The 13,709-nt window shown below is 43.6% G+C and overlaps 1 protein-coding gene across 1 annotated transcript; it reads left to right on the forward strand.

Annotated features, from left to right (window-relative positions):
- Positions 1–6,192: 6,192 nt before the first annotated feature.
- pcid2 (PCI domain containing 2) lies at positions 6,193–13,706 on the forward strand. The gene is made up of 13 exons (XM_055930155.1): positions 6,193–6,296; positions 6,836–6,890; positions 7,053–7,142; positions 7,272–7,411; positions 7,592–7,633; positions 7,740–7,794; positions 8,545–8,648; positions 11,718–11,793; positions 11,909–12,151; positions 12,284–12,357; positions 12,474–12,599; positions 13,258–13,381; positions 13,498–13,706. The coding sequence occupies exons 2-13, from the start codon at positions 6,855–6,857 to the stop codon at positions 13,585–13,587; spliced, it is 1,200 nt and encodes a 399-aa protein (XP_055786130.1). The 5' UTR covers positions 6,193–6,296; positions 6,836–6,854; the 3' UTR covers positions 13,588–13,706.
- Positions 13,707–13,709: the final 3 nt, after the last annotated feature.

The following is a 13,709-nucleotide window of genomic DNA, read 5'->3' on the forward strand; positions in this document are numbered from 1 at the left end:
TGAAGACGGAGTGGATCGGCCCGTCAGTTTCTTCTCCCGTAAGTTCAACTCGTGTCAGTCAAGGTACTCCACAATTGAACAAGAGACGCTAGCTTTATTGCTAGCCTTACAGTTCTTTGAGGTATACGTGGGATCCAGTGCCTTGCCTGTAATGGTCTTCACGGACCATAATCCTTTAGTGTTCTTAAAGCAAATGTACAATCAGAACCGCCGCCTTATGCGGTGGGCTCTGATTGTACAAGGATATAATGTACAGATAGCCTATGTGAAGGGCTCAGCGAATGTGGTTGCTGACGCTCTATCACGGGTTTACTAACTGGGGAAGCGTTGGTTTTTGTTATTACAAACTGTATGTTTGCAAATTTTGTGGTGGGCGTGTTACGTTCCCCAGTTTCTGTGTTCTGTTTTGTATTTTAGTGTGTGTGTTTCAGGAGATGGCTTCCTGAAGTACTCCCCAACCAGCTGATTGGTCAACCCCAGGCTAATTGGTGATTGGAGCTGACCCCGCCCCCTCGTCAAGAAGCAGCTGACTCTAATCACCATTGCCACCTGAAGATAAAAGCCAGTGTTCTGCCCAAGAGAGAAAAAATTGAGAGGAGAGAGGAGAGAGATGAGATAAGGAGTAGAGATTTGGAGATTGAGAGAGAGAAAAATTAGATTGTGATATAGTGTTGGTTGTGTATCAGAAAGTGTGGTATGTACTGTTGTTGTTGGTAGCAGTTCTGTTGTTGTTGGTAGCAGTTTTTCTATGTCCTGTGTTTGTGAGTGTTTGTGAAATCGTTAAAAATTACTCTGTTTCGTTTGTTCCCAGGGGGGAAGGAGAAGGCACTTTGGGAGTGCTTAGGCAAGAGGCCCGCGGGCATACATATACCCGTAGTATATTTACTGTCTAAGCACACTAGGTAAGACCTGGGCGGACCACCCCCTTGTATTTTGGTTAGGGCACCAGGCGGTGTTAAGTTAGGTAAGTTAAGTGGGTAGGCAGGTTAGATAGGAGAGGGGGAACTTTGATATTTACTTTCTTTGCTTTGGTTCCGTCCAGCCCCTTTTCCCCATATTACCGTGTAAGAAAATAAATTCTAGTAAACGGTAAATTCTGCTTTTGTGTCATCCTTACTCGCACCTACAGTCCATACCTCTTGCACTTCAGAGAGTTGAGTTGTAGCAGGGAGTTGCGTTCCCTCTTCTCAGAGGCGTGCGTAACACCATTGTATAAAAGTGATAATGCCCTCGAAGACGGTGTTTGGAGAATATATTGACTTCGTCTCGGGCCTATCAACCATGCCAATATATCCTCCAAACACCGGCTTCTCGGGCATTATCACTGAATTAATTAGGAAAATGTATGGAATCATTCTTCTAAAATTGGCTGGCTAGCTAGTTAAAAAACATACAGTGCAGATAAATTCTTCACATTAACTGTTTTACTAAATATCTTATCACAGCACTGGCAAACCATGGTCGACCAACATGGCTGACCTTTGGACCATCATAAGAAGGTTCATCTCCATTCTAGTATTCTAATTCGTAATTCTATGATATTTCTTACTGGCTGCCACTTTTTCAGGTGGCTTTGTTAACCCAATAGCCACAGAATATGCAATGCAAAGCAGCATTGTCACCTGTGAGAGCAAATGTATTTAATACCTGTTGTCATATATTCTAAGACATTTATCTGACAATTTTTTGCTTATTGGCTTCCTGGGATTTTTTAATTCAAATTTACCTCATTAGGAAAAGTAGAATAGCAAAACTAAATGAGTCAGCTAAAGCTGACGTTACAAGGCAATTAACTAAGGTCAACGCTAATGTGACTCGAAGGAGGTTTTCTGATTAGTGTAGCCCAGCCTGCAGTATTACAGTGCATCTGTCAGAGGGACGCCAGCAGAAAACTTTGATTCATGTCAATTCTCAAAAATAAGTATTTAATCTACTTGTCTATCGATTTAATTCATTAGTAATTACAAGTTATGTGACAGGAAGGTCAGACTGAGGTCAACATAAGGTTCCTCTGCCCTCATCGGCTGGACTGGGCCTATTGTAAATTATGCATGTGTGCAGTTACTGTATGTCTCATTATCACGCAAACTAATCTGACAGTCGACCTCATAAGTGTAGTTTATAACGCAGTTTTGTGAGGAGAGCTTTAAGCTTCAGACAACACAGCTAATCCACAGCAGGAACTTCCATATATGGGCATTGTCTCCTGTATTGAAATTCAGCCTTAGAGCAGGAACTCCATATATGGGTACAGACTTTCATATTGGAAGTTGCTCGGAGGAGGAACTCCATGTATGGGCCCAGACACCAAAATTGGAATGCGGCCTATTAGCAAAGAACTCCAAATATGGACATAGAGCCATGACCATGCCAATTGCTCACCTGAATCCTGTCTTTTACGAATACCCTGCCGGGAGGCCACCTACCAGCCTCAGTCCATGACCAGGGTCTGGCCTCCCCATCAACTCACACCCTAGGCTTCCTGCACAATGGTGGGCCAGCTCAACCCCGGTCTATGACCAGTGGCTGGCCCTGTCAGCAGGCTGGCTAGCACAACCTTGGCTTACGGCCGGGGATTGGCCCTGTCAGCAGGGGGGCTAGCACAACCTTGGCTTACGGCCAGGGATTGGCCCTGCCAGCATGGGGCAGCTCAACCTCGGGCCATGACTATGGGCTGGGTTCTCCGACCACCATCCACACCAAAACCCTCATACAAAACTCTATGAACTACTACCCCTTCCGACATGTTCGTCAGATGGCGAGAAGACGAACTTGTGAGAGCAGACATGGTTTAATCAATACTACATCAGTATAGTAAAGCTAACAGTAACAGGGCTTGGGGATTGGCTGTACAGGGCTTGGGGATTGGCTGCCCTGTCACACAATAGTGACAGGGCACTCGTTAAGATTTCTACTATCAATGCCGAGGCCAAGGACAAAGCTTCAACGCTTCAACACTAAAGAAGGGCACAGATAGTATAACTAAGGCACAGAAGGTTTTTTTTAGCAGGCAAAATGTCCTTATGAAGAGCAGTCAGATTCTATTAAGCACCACTTAAAGGGTAATTCCACCACTTTTCAACCTCATATTTATTATCTCCAGCACAATACCAGTGAATACATAATTGAAAACTGACCATTTCTTTTTGTTTTGTAAAAATATATTTAGTTAAAAAGTTCTACCCGATGACATCAAACGTAAAAACATTTTAAAAACAGTGATTTTAAAACACAATAAAATGTTTGGTTGTGTGGGTAGCAAGAAAATACCCTCCCTCTGGCTAGAAACTTCAGTTCAATCACAGTTTTTCCTTCATTTGAATCCAACCCTGTGATGTCACAGAGAAGCATTGTTTTTACGACCTTTCTTCTGATCTTTTTAACCACAGATCATAGAAACGTGACATTTTTACATACAGTATGGAGACACTGGTATGGTGCTGGAGATAATGATTATGAGGTTGAAAAGTGGCGGAATTGCCCTTTAAAAAAGAGGTAATTTTGGAAGGTTATTCAAACTGAGTAGATTAGGATTTCACATGTGGGTCAACTAGTGTCAGCCACGACATGAAACACCCATCAGGCGAGCTCTAGCACAATGACACTCATGCCAGCACAGCAAAATGTAGGAAGATCAAATAGGTGTTTTATTTACAGTAAACAGACTGTATGGCTCCCTGTAAACACAAAGCTATACTAAGTTTATAGGCTCCTTATATGTTGCTATGCCAAACAGGTTTTACAGTACAGAGTACAGAGTACAGTTTGTCCTAATTTTTGGCTCTGGGTAGCAGCGTTCAATGTGATACTTTACCCTGTCTTTCCCATCAGAGGTACCCACGGAAAAAAGATGCTCTCTGAGGTATTGTGGGAACAAAAAGAGAGCTTTCTCATACAGCTCCCCTGAACATGGATTGAGACAGCAATTCGAAAGAGTCCTAGTAAGGAGAGTCATTTGCAGTCAGTGTACGTACATTGGTGGCATTTCTGTTGCGTCTGTACAAAGACACAGAGTTGGATGAAGGAGGGATGAAGAGCTTTTGGTGTGCCAAAATTGGAAATTTTCTGAAATCATGTCACAATTGTGCCCAGCAGTGACCCCAAATAGACGCCTGGCTATTACTAATGTGACTCCTGAGTTTGACATCATCAAAACAGGGGCAGCAGGTTGCTAGGCAACAGAGGGGACAGCTGCGAAATCTACAGTAAGCAGATGTTCTTGGATGTAATGACAACGCTGTTGTTTTATGAGGGCAAAGAGAATTAAAATGTATGATTTTGACAGGTCTTTCAGAGAACTGAAGTTACTGCAGTGTCACCTACAGTGTCCTTGTTCTAGCTGTGCTGTGTCGGCATCTCTGGATGTTGCAAGGCTCCCGTAGGAAAGCCTCTCTCCCTCCGACACACACACACACGCATACAGGGCTTCATGGCCTATACCAAAGTCACTGTAGAGGGCATGCCGGCAATCCATACCCCGGCTGGGATCCAATATGTTGCTGTGATACCTCAGCAACCTGAGAAGATGAGCTGCGGAAGGATAGAGAATGGAGAGAGTGTGGGGGGGGGGGGGGGTTAGAGGGAGTGGAGGGGGTTAGAGGGAATGGATGGGGTTAGAGGGAGTGGATGGGGTTAGAGGGAGTGGAGGGATTTGAGGGGGGTGGTTCGAGGGATTGGAGGGGGTTAGAGGGAATGGATGGGGTTAGACGGAGTGGATGGGGTTAGAGGGAGTGGAGGGGTTAGAGGGGGGTGGTTAGAGGGATTGGAGGGGGTTAGACGGAGTGGATGGGGTTAGAAGGAGTGGATGGGGTTAGAGGGAGTGGATGAGTTAGAGGGGGGTACAAAGACACAGAGTTGGATGAAGGAGGGATGAAGAGCTTTTGGTGTGCCGAAATTGAAAATCTTCTGAAATCATGTCACAATTGTGCCCAGCAGTGACCCCAAATAGACGCCTGGCTATTACTAATGTGACTCCTGAGTTTGACATCATCAAAACAGGGGCAGCAGGTTGCTAGGCAACAGAGGGGGGAGCTGCAAAATCTACAGTAAGCAGATGTTCTTGGATGTAATGACAACACTGTTGTTTTATGAGGGCAAAGAGATTTCAAATGTATGATTTTGACAGGGGGTTAGAGGGAGTGGAGGGGGTTAGAGGGGGGGGGGGGGTTAGAGGGAGTTAGACGGAGTGGATGGGGTTAGAGGGAGTGGAGGGGGTTAGAGGGGGGGGGGGGGGTTAGAGGGAGTTAGAGGGAGTGGATGGGGTTAGAGGGAGTGGAGGAGTTAGAGGGGGGGGGGGGTTAGAGGGAGTGGAGTGGGTTAGAGGGAATGGATGGGTTAGAGGGAGTGGATGGGGTTAGAGGGAGTGGAGGGGTTAGAGGGGGGTGGTTAGAGGGATTGGAGGGGGTTAGACGGAGTGTATAGAATAACTATCTTCAAAGTAATGACTCGGGACGTCGGGTTTGATATGAAAGCTTCTTTTAGTAATAATTCTTGATCACGTTACATTTAACAACTTTAGATTCTACAGAACAATGCCAGTAAGATGCTAGCGCAAAAGGAGCTAAACGTTCACCTGTTAATTGCACTTAACTAGCGCGTTCACTCTCTACTTCTTGTCGCAAGGCATTCTGGAACTTGCAGTCAAAAGCGTAATTCAATACTAACCAATACAATTAAATATGTAAATAACTGTAAAGAAATATCTTTAAATACAGCTCAATGAATTAACTTAAACATTAACTCTGTAACACATTAAAGTTACAACAGAGTGGAGGGGGAGAGACTGGGCCACGTGCTGAGCTGAGGAAGGTAGAATCACTGTGATATAACATTGTGAACAGGTTTGCAGGACACACAGGAACGCACACACACAGACACACAAGGCTAGCGGCACTCTGCAGGTTCTATTTTAAGAGCCCATTCTCACTCCTCCATTAATCACACAGTGTAGCGTGAAACACTCCCTCCCACAAGGCCAGACACATCATAGATCACGGAGGCACTGTGTGTGTGTGTGTGTGTGTGTGTGTGTGTGTGTGTGTGTGTGTGTGTGTGTGTGTGTGTGTGTGTGTGTGTGTGTGTGTGTGTGTTTGAGAGCGAGAGATTGCGAGAGCAGAGATTTCATTGTGCATAGCTTCTAATAAGCACAGGGAGGCGACAAAGTTATATCTAGACTATTGTAGTACGTGGGGGACTTTTATTTTGAAGGCTGAAGGAATACATTGACCCGGAAGTGATTCGTGTAGCTACAGCTCAACAACATGAATACATTTTAAACAGAAATTTAACCACAACAGGTAGCTATAGACGGATACATTGGAATTGTGTCATTAGGTTAGTCCAGTGGTTCCCAACCAACCAGGGGTACTAGGAGCCCTGGTTTACTTGGATTATCTACAGGGGGTGCTTGAGAAGACGCATGAGACCATAGGCTTTTACTGGTAAAATGCGCATGAGGGGGTACTTCAGGAGTACAATACTCTGGGCAGAGCAACATTTTGTTGGTGGTACAATAACCGAAAATAATTGGGAACCACTGGCTTTGTAAACTAGCTAGCTAACGTTAGTTACACGTTGATGTATCTTATCAGCTACAATCTAGCAGTCCTTGGACAGTTATGAATGAATGCATGCTACCTAGCTAGCGTTAGTTAAAGCGATACAAAAAAGTTCAATTATATTGATCACAATTTAATCATCACACTAGTAACGTTAGTTAGCTAGATAAATTGCCAATAGCCATAGCACAGTAGGTATGATGTTGTTGTCAGATTGAGCTTTTGCTACTTAGCGGATTTGCTTAAACATCTGTTTTATTATTTAAACTTTTTCGTAGGTTCACATCCCTGGCCGCAATGGCGCACATAACAATCAACCAGTATCTCCAACAGGTAGCCATTTTTCTATTTTATCTTACCGGTTATCAAGTGAGCCCCTATACCTAGCAGTCTTCTTCCTTAGCACAGACTTTCATCTAGCTATTCTTTGTGTTCACAACGTTCACCATTAGTCGCGCATGCTCAGTTCACACCATGTTGCTTACCTGTTCCCAGGTGTATGATGCCATTGATAATCATGAGGGGACCTTTTGTGCAGAACTGCTGTCATTCAAACACCCGCATGTGGCCAACCCACGTCTCCAGGTGAGGCTATTCAGGCTGCCTGAACCTTCCATACCTTCAAGTCCTGCTGACCTGTTGTTACACTTGTATCTCTTCAGATAACACCCTCTGTGTTTTGCTCTAAAAACATGACTGTATGTATGCCTGCAGCTCGCCAGTCCAGAGGAGAAGTGCCAACAGGTGCTGGAAGTCCCGTACGATGAGATGGTTGCAGCACACTTGAGGTGCACCTATGCAGTGTCCAACCACGACTTTGTTGAGGCGTACAAATGTCAGACGTTGGTGGTCCAATATCCTTTTGGCCTTTCTGGAGATGACTTTGGATACATATTCTCATCACTCCCCATCCCTGCCTGACAAATATATACATACACACAGGATATATGTGGAAGCACATATTGTGCTATAGACTGGTCCATTTCCAAACTGTTCTGTCATGGTTTCTCTGCGGTTTCTCCTTGACTTTCTACGTCATTCTTGAGGGCCTTCCAATCTCACAAAGAGGAGAACTGGTAAGGATAAGCATGCAAAAAAATACACTTTTGATAAATCTGGCCTTAGTGTTTCTCTATTCTACATATACACGCCTGTGGGATGACTGCTCCATGTACTGTTTAGGGCCTTGCCAGTGATGTTCGCTGTTACGCTGGACCTGCGGATATTTGCCAACAATGTAAGTGAACATAATCTATTGTGCTCTAAAGTGCTTCTGATCCAGTGATGGAAAAGTCATGTCCTATAGGAGAGGTTTGATGATTGTAGTATTATTGTCCTATAGGAGGGGTTTGATAATTGTAGTGTTATTGTCCTATAGGAGGGGTTTGATGATTGTAGTGTTATTGTCCTATAGGAGGGGTTTGATAATTGTAGTGTTATTGTCCTATAGGAGGGGTTTGATGATTGTAGTGTTATTGTCCTATAGGAGGGGTTTGATGATTGTAGTGTTGTTGTCCTATAGGAGAGGTTTGATGATTGTAGTGTTGTTGTCCTATAGGAGAGGTTTGATGATTGTAGTGTTGTTGTCCTATAGGAGAGGTTTGATGATTGTAGTGTTATTGTCCTATAGGAGGGGTTTGATGATTGTAGTGTTATTGTCCTATAGGAGGGGTTTGATAATTGTAGTGTTATTGTCCTATAGGAGGGGTTTGATGATTGTAGTGTTATTGTCCTATAGGAGGGGTTTGATAATTGTAGTGTTATTGTCCTATAGGAGGGGTTTGATGATTGTAGTATTATTGTCCTATAGGAGAGGTTTGATGATTGTAGTGTTATTGTCCTATAGGAGGGGTTTGATGATTGTAGTGTTATTGTCCTATAGGAGAGGTTTGATGATTGTAGTGTTATTGTCCTATAGGAGAGGTTTGATGATTGTAGTGTTATTGTCCTATAGGAGGGGTTTGATAATTGTAGTATTATTGTCCAGGCAGAGCAGCAGCTCCTGAGGAAGGGAAAAGGCAAACTGGGAGACATGCTGGAGAAAGCTGCTGAACAACTGATGGGCTGTTTCAGAGTGTGTGCCAGCGACAAGTGAGTCTCACAGGACATGGACACTATTAACAGCATATTACACTATATATCTAACAACATATTCAACAATCTATCTTACAGCATTGGACATTATTGACAGCATATTACACTATATATCTTACAGCATATTAAACTATCTATCTTACAGCATTGGACATTATTGACAGCATATTAAACTATATATCTTACAGCATATTCAACAATCTATCTTACAGCATTGGACATTATTGACAGCATATTAAACTATTTATCTTACAGCATATTCAACAATCTATCTTACAGCATTGGACATTATTGACAGCATATTAAACTATATATCTGACAGCATATTCAACAATCTATCTTACAGCATTGGACATTATTGACAGCATATTAAACTATATATCTGACAGCATATTAAACTATATATCTTACAGCATATTAAACTATATATCTAACAGCATATTCAACTATATATCTTACAGCATATTCAACTATATATCTTACAGCATATTCAACTATATATCTTACAGCATATTCAACTATATATCTTACATCATATTAAACTACACTGCTCAAAAAAATAAAGGGAACACTTAAACAACACAATGTAACTCCAAGTCAATCACACTTCTGTGAAATCAAACTGTCCACTTAGGAAGCAACACTGATTGACAATAAATTTCACATGCTGTTGTACAAATGGAATAGACAAAATGTGGAAATTATAGGCAATTAGCAAGACACCCCCCAAAACAGGAGTGATTCTGCAGGTGGTGACCACAGACCACTTCTCAGTTCCTATGCTTCCTGGCTGATGTTTTGGTCACTTTTGAATGCTGGCGGTGCTCTCACTCTAGTGGTAGCATGAGACGGAGTCTACAACCCACACAAGTGGCTCAGGTAGTGCAGTTCATCCAGGATGGCACATCAATGCGAACTGTGGCAAAAAGGTTTGCTGTGTCTGTCAGCGTAGTGTCCAGAGCATGCAGGCGCTACCAGGAGACAGGCCAGTACATCAGGAGACGTGGAGGAGGCCGTAGGAGGGCAACAACCCAGCAGCAGGACCGCTACCTCCGCCTTAGTGCAAGGAGGTGCACTGCCAGCGCCCTGCAAAATGACCTCCAGCAGGCCACAAATGTGCATGTGTCAGCATATGGTCTCACAAGGGGTCTGAGGATCTCATCTCGGTACCTAATGGCAGTCAGGCTACCTATGGCGAGCACATGGAGGGCTGTGCGGCCCCACAAAGAAATGCCACCCCACACCATGACTGACCCATCGCCAAACCGGTCATGCTGTAGGATGTTGCAGGCAGCAGAACGTTCTCCACGGCGTCTGCAGACTCTGTCACGTCTGTCACATGTGCTCATGTGCTCAGTGTGAACCTGCTTTCATCTGTGAAGAGCACAGGGCGCCAGTGGCGAATTTGCCAATCTTGGTGTTCTCTGGCAAATGCCAAACGTCCTGCACGGTGTTGGGCTGTAAGCACAACCCCCACCTGTGGACGTCGGGCCCTTATACCACCCTCATGGAGTCTGGTTCTGACCGTTTGAGCAGACACATGCACATTTGTGGCCTGCTGGAGGTCATTTTGCAGGGCGTTGGCAGTGCACCTCCTTGCACAAAGGCGGAGGTAGCGGTCCTGCTGCTGGGTTGTTGCCCTCCTACGGCCTCCTCCACGTCTCCTGATGTACTGGCCTGTCTCCTGGTAGCGCCTGCATGCTCTGGACACTACGCTGACAGACACAGCAAACCTTTTTGCCACAGTTCGCATTGATGTGCCATCCTGGATGAACTGCACTACCTGAGCCACTTGTGTGGGTTGTAGACTCCGTCTCATGCTACCACTAGAGTGAGAGCACCGCCAGCATTCAAAAGTGACCAAAACATCAGCCAGGAAGCATAGGAACTGAGAAGTGGTCTGTGGTCACCACCTGCAGAATCACTCCTGTTTTGGGGGGTGTCTTGCTAATTGCCTATAATTTCCACCTTTTGTCTATTCCATTTGCACAACAGCATGTGAAATTTATTGTCAATCAGTGTTGCTTCCTAAGTGGACAGTTTGATTTCACAGAAGTGTGATTGACTTGGAGTTACATTGTGTTGTTTAAGTGTTCCCTTTATTTTTTTGAGCAGTGTATATATCTTACAGCATATTAAACTATATATCTTACAGCATATTCAACTATGTATCTTACAGCATATTCAACTATGTATCTTACAGCATATTCAACTATATATCTTACAGCATATTCAACTATATATCTTACAGCATATTCAACTATATATCTTACAGCATATTCAACTATATATCTTACAGCATATTCAACTATATATCTTACAGCATATTCAACTATATATCTTACAGCATATTCAACTATTTATCTTACAGCATATTAAACTATATATCTTACAGCATATTCAACTATATATCTTACAGCATATTCAACTATATATCTTACAGCATATTAAACTATCTTACAGCATATTAAACTATCTTACAGCATATTAAACTATCTTACAGCATATTAAACTATCTTACAGCATATTCAACTATCTTACAGCATATTCAACTATCTTACAGCATATTCAACTATCTTACAGCATATTCAACTATATATCTTACAGCATATTCAACTATATATCTTACAGCATATTCAACTATATATCTTACAGCATATTCAACTATATATCTTACAGCATATTCAACTATATATCTTACAGCATATTCAACTATATATCTTACAGCATATTCAACTATATATCTTACAGCATATTCAACTATTTATCTTACAGCATATTCAACTATATATCTATCAGCATATTAAACTATATATCTAACAGCATATTAAACTATCTTACAGCATATTAAACTATCTTACAGCATATTAAACTATATATCTTACAGCATATTAAACTATATTTCTTACAGCATATTAAACTATATATCTTACAGCATATTAAACTATATATCTTACAGCATATTAAACTATTTATCTTACAGCATATTAAACTATATATCTTACAGCCTTTACCGTAGCAACCATAGCCCCTTGCTCATTATGTCTTGACTGTTATCATTTACAGTCGGGCTGGGATTGACGACTCCAAGAAGTGGGGAATGTTGTTTCTCATCAATCAGCTCTTCAAGATCTACTTCAAGGTAAGGCAGTAGAGTGATTGGGTGAAGTTTTGTTTACATGAATAGGCCCTACTTTGTGTGCGTGAGTGTGTGTACATCTCTGTGTGTCTAAACGGTTGTGTGTGTGTGTGTACAGATCAACAAGCTACACCTGTGTAAGCCACTGATCCGAGCCATCGACAGCTCCAACCTGAAGGATGATTACAGTATGGCCCAGAGAGTCACCTACAAATACTACGTAGGCCGCAAGGCCATGTTCGACAGCGACTACAAGCCAGCCGAGGAGTACCTGTCCTTCTCCTTCCAGCACTGCCACCGCTCCAGCCAGAGGAACAAACGCATGATCCTCATCTACCTACTGCCTGTCAAGATGTTGCTGGTGAGACAGAGCGCCTCACTGAGAGAGTTCAAACATACACTCATCTAGCCACACACGTCTGAATTCAAATCAAATTCAAAAAGCTTGACTGTCAATCAGAGACTAAGACTGGTGTTGCTCATGTTGATTCAGGGTCACATGCCTAATCACCAGCTGCTCAGGAAGTACGACCTCATGCAGTTTGCCGACGTCACGAAAGCTGTGAGGTGAGTGTCACCACTCGCCCGCTCCTCGCCATCTCTCTTTCTCCTCTCTCTCCCTACTCCCTCCTTCCCCCTCTTTTTCTGATTTCTCTCTCTCTGTCTCTCTGTTTCTGTAACAGTGAGGGCAACCTGCTGCTGTTGAACGAGGCCTTGGCCAAGCATGAGACCTTCTTCATCCGCTGTGGCATCTTCCTCATCCTCGAGAAGCTCAAGATCATCACCTACCGGAACCTCTTCAAGAAAGTGTGAGTCTACTCAGCCAAGTCCAACGGTACTGGACTGACCTGGTTACACTTTTAACACTACTGAGCCAAGTCCAGCTGGACTGGGCTGGCCTGGTTACACTTTTAATACTACTGAGCCAAGTCCAGCTGGACTGGGCTGGCCCGGTTACACTTTTAACACTACTGAGCCAAGTCCAGCTGGACTGGGCTGGCCTGGTTACACTTTTAACACTACTGAGCCAAGTCCAGCTGGACTGGGCTGGCCTGGTTACACTTTTAACACTACTGAGCCAAGTCCAGCTGGACTGGGCTGGCCTGGTTACACTTTTAACACTACTGAGCCAAGTCCAGCTGGACTGGGCTGGCCTGGTTACACTTTTAACACTACTGAGCCAAGTCCAGCTGGACTGGGCTGGCCTGGTTACACTTTTAACACTACTGAGCCAAGTCCAGCTGGACTGGGCTGGCCCGGTTACACATCCATCATAGCTGCTGGAACCGCACTGAAAGGACAATGTGAAAATAAATGATCTGAGGCAGCACAGTACGATTCAGCTCAGCCCTATAGTGTGAATTGGCATTTGTGGAGTAGGAACTAGTGTGTGTGTGTGTGTGTTAACCTATGCGCGATATTGACTTTCTGTTAACATGTTTGTGGTATGGACTTAATGTGGGTTAGGTACCAACTGCTGAAGACTCACCAGTTACCCCTAGATGCCTTCCTGGTAGCTCTGAAAATGATGCAGGTGGAAGAGGTGGACATTGACGAGGTGCAGTGTATCCTGGCCAACCTAATCTGTGAGGTGAGATCCCACCACACACACCTTTTCCTCTGACCATACTAAGTGCTTCCACCTGATATTTCAGACAGTAGTAAAACATGAAGCAGCAGATGAACTCTCTTCTTCCTCTCTTCTAGGGTCACATCAAGGGCTACATCTCTCACCAGCACCAGAAACTGGTCGTCAGCAAGGCCAATCCATTCCCTCTGCTGTCATCATCTTCCTAATCCACGTATCCCAGAATCCCCTTCACCCAGAAACTCCCAGAAATATATTTCCTTATTTTTTAGGTTGCATTTTATTTTGTCATATTTTTTACATTTGGAATAAAAGTCTTTTTTTTGTACTC

This window comes from Salvelinus fontinalis, chromosome 7 (genome assembly GCF_029448725.1).
Source record: "Salvelinus fontinalis isolate EN_2023a chromosome 7, ASM2944872v1, whole genome shotgun sequence".
Lineage (NCBI taxonomy): Eukaryota > Metazoa > Chordata > Actinopteri > Salmoniformes > Salmonidae > Salvelinus > Salvelinus fontinalis.